Below are 2,470 nucleotides of genomic sequence, written 5' to 3'. Positions count from 1 at the left end.
TTTTTTTTTTTCTTTTTAATTGTCTAACACACAAACAATCAAGAAAGATCCCAACAGTCCTTGGTACATGCATCACTTAACTAAGGCTCCTCCTTTCCAGTAAAGGCATTTATTATTAAAAAAATCATTTTATCACCTCATGTTAGGGGTTTAAAGGCATCCCCAGCCTTCCTTGATTCTGATCATGTCCCTTTCTCTGCAGGATTTGAAAGTTTAGCCAGTGAGGACCAGATTGCACTGCTGAAAGGGTCAACAGTTGAGGCAATGTTCCTGCTGTCAGCCCAAATATACAACCAGAGAATGAGCCAGTGCCAACCATCAACAAGTGAGAGTAAGTCTGACTAACAAGCTTTCTACTCACACCAATAGGAGGTTCTGCCATTTAAAAAAAACTTCCATTCATTTTAATTCACTTAATCTCAAATAATTACCTACCCAAGTAGAGTGGTACTTAGAATAGTATCATTAATGACAACATACCTTCTAAAGGCTTTTTATTCAAGGCACACAATTTATTTTTTTAATAACTAAATAAATAGATTTCTGGTTTCCTCCCATTAGTTCTAAACAAAAAGCAGCATTTTTGAGTGTTTGCATAAATTGTGGGGTGGATGGCTAATATTAGCTATGTTAATGACTAATTATATATTGCCTCAAGTTTAACACAAGAGACTTTGACCAAAAATGATGCAAATGAGCTTTTTTTTTATACCTACATGGATCTGGGAAAAATTCCCACATTTTAAGCTATATATCTTCAAAGCAGATACAGACAAATATTTATAGTCAGTTTAAGCTTGGCTGTAGACTGTCATCTGTCTTGTTCCAGGTCATGCAAGACTTTCTGATCATGGGACATGTTGTCACGTTCAAAGCCTTGATAAAAACAACATTTATTCCATGGAAATGTCTCACAGTGAAGACAGTCCAACTTCCACTACTACCACAGGTAATGGGAGTAGAATCTAAATACTGGGAATCTTTTGCTTCGCTGGCCCTCTTCTTAATCACACCAAGCAACACTGTCCCTGTGGCCCCTGGGCTCCCTCTTCCTCAAGCTGTTCTGATCACACACACAGGCATTAAATCCTCATAGGAAGAGGTGGTGTTCATGTTTGATTATATCCTAGGATAAAGCCTTGAGCTGTATATAAATCCAAAGCTCCGCAGTACAACCTTAACACAACTTTTGTTACTGGTTTAGAAATGAACACTGTTTTCATGAAGTTTGTTAACTATTTACCTTAAAAGACTCACTGAATCACAGGATGGCTCAGGTTGGAGGGGACAACAATGGGTCATCTGGTCCCACCTCCCTGCTCAAGCAGGGTCATCCCAGAGCACATGGCACAGGGTTGTGTCCAGACAGTTCTGGGACATCCACAGTGAGGGAGACTCCACAACCTCTCTGGACAATCTGTTCCCACACAGTGATGGAGTTCCTTCCCCATGTTCAGGTGGAACTTCCTGGGCATCAGTTTCTGCCCATTGCCTCTTATTCCATTGCTGGGCATCCCTGAGCAGAGCCTGGTCCATCCTCTGGCTCGTCCCTGCAGACACTGACAGGCAGGGATGAGGTCCCCTCTCAGCCACCTCATCTTGAGGCTGAAGAGCCCCAGCTCCCTTCAGCCATGAAGTCATGGAATCATTTAGGTCGGAAAAGACCTCTAAGATCATCAAATCCAGAATTTACCAAGAAAATAAATGAGAGATGCTCCGGCCCCCTCATCACCTTCACGTTCTCCGCTGGACCTGCTCCAGGAGCTCCATGTCCCTTGTCCTGGACAGAGCGATCCAGGTGGATCCAGGGGGGGGATCATCTCCCATGCTTCAGGCAAAGATGATTTGTAACTGTTTCTGCACTGAAACAACATCATGATCACTTTGTTTTGGTTTTTATTCAAAAAAATTTTTGTTCAAATACTTTTATTTTGTTTGTTTGTTTGGGTTTTTCCCCCCATCTTTAAGGCTTAACGGAGGAGTTCATCACTGCCCTGTTCTACTTCTACAGAAGCATGGGGGAACTCAAAGTCACCGAGACCGAGTATGCCCTGCTCGTAGCAACCACCGTGTTCTTTTCAGGTAGGCTGGGAAGGTGACAACAAGCTGTCACCTGCCCCCTCAGGGGAGCTGCCACCCCCCCCTCAGAGGAGCTGTCACTTATCCCGGGGGAACTGTCACTTTCCCCTCATGGGAGCTGCCACTTACCCGGGGGAAACTGTCACTTGCCCCCTCAGGGGAGGTGTCACTTACCCGCTCAGGGGAGCTGCCATTTCCCCGCCATGGGAGGTGCCACTCCTCCCTCGGAGGAGCTGTCACTTATCCCGAGGGAACTGTCACCTTCCCCTCATGGGAGCCGCCACTTGCCCCCTCAGCGGAGCTGTCATTGCCCTCTCAGGGGAGGTGCCACTTGCCCCCTCAGCGGAGCTGTCATTGCCCCCTCATGGGAGGTGCCACTTTGCCCCCTCAG

At 45.7% G+C, this 2,470-nt stretch overlaps 1 protein-coding gene across 1 annotated transcript in view; it reads left to right on the top strand.

Annotated features, from left to right (window-relative positions):
* The first annotated feature begins 7 nt into the window (after positions 1–7).
* LOC113980626 (bile acid receptor-like) overlaps positions 8–2,470 on the top strand; it is a 2,811-nt gene continuing 348 nt past the window's right edge. Inside the window, exons 1-3 of the mRNA XM_027707844.1 lie at positions 8–331; positions 830–949; positions 1,969–2,082. Of these exons, the coding sequence (XP_027563645.1) occupies positions 265–331; positions 830–949; positions 1,969–2,082 (301 nt within the window). The 5' untranslated portion in view covers positions 8–264. The remainder of the gene's footprint in view (positions 332–829; positions 950–1,968; positions 2,083–2,470) is intronic.

The sequence above is a fragment of the Neopelma chrysocephalum genome, unplaced genomic scaffold (genome assembly GCF_003984885.1).
Source record: "Neopelma chrysocephalum unplaced genomic scaffold, ASM398488v2 Primary Assembly neopelma1_94845, whole genome shotgun sequence".
NCBI lineage: Eukaryota > Metazoa > Chordata > Aves > Passeriformes > Pipridae > Neopelma > Neopelma chrysocephalum.
The sequence above is the reverse complement of the archived record's forward strand: the minus strand, read 5'-3'. Positions and strand labels throughout refer to the sequence as shown.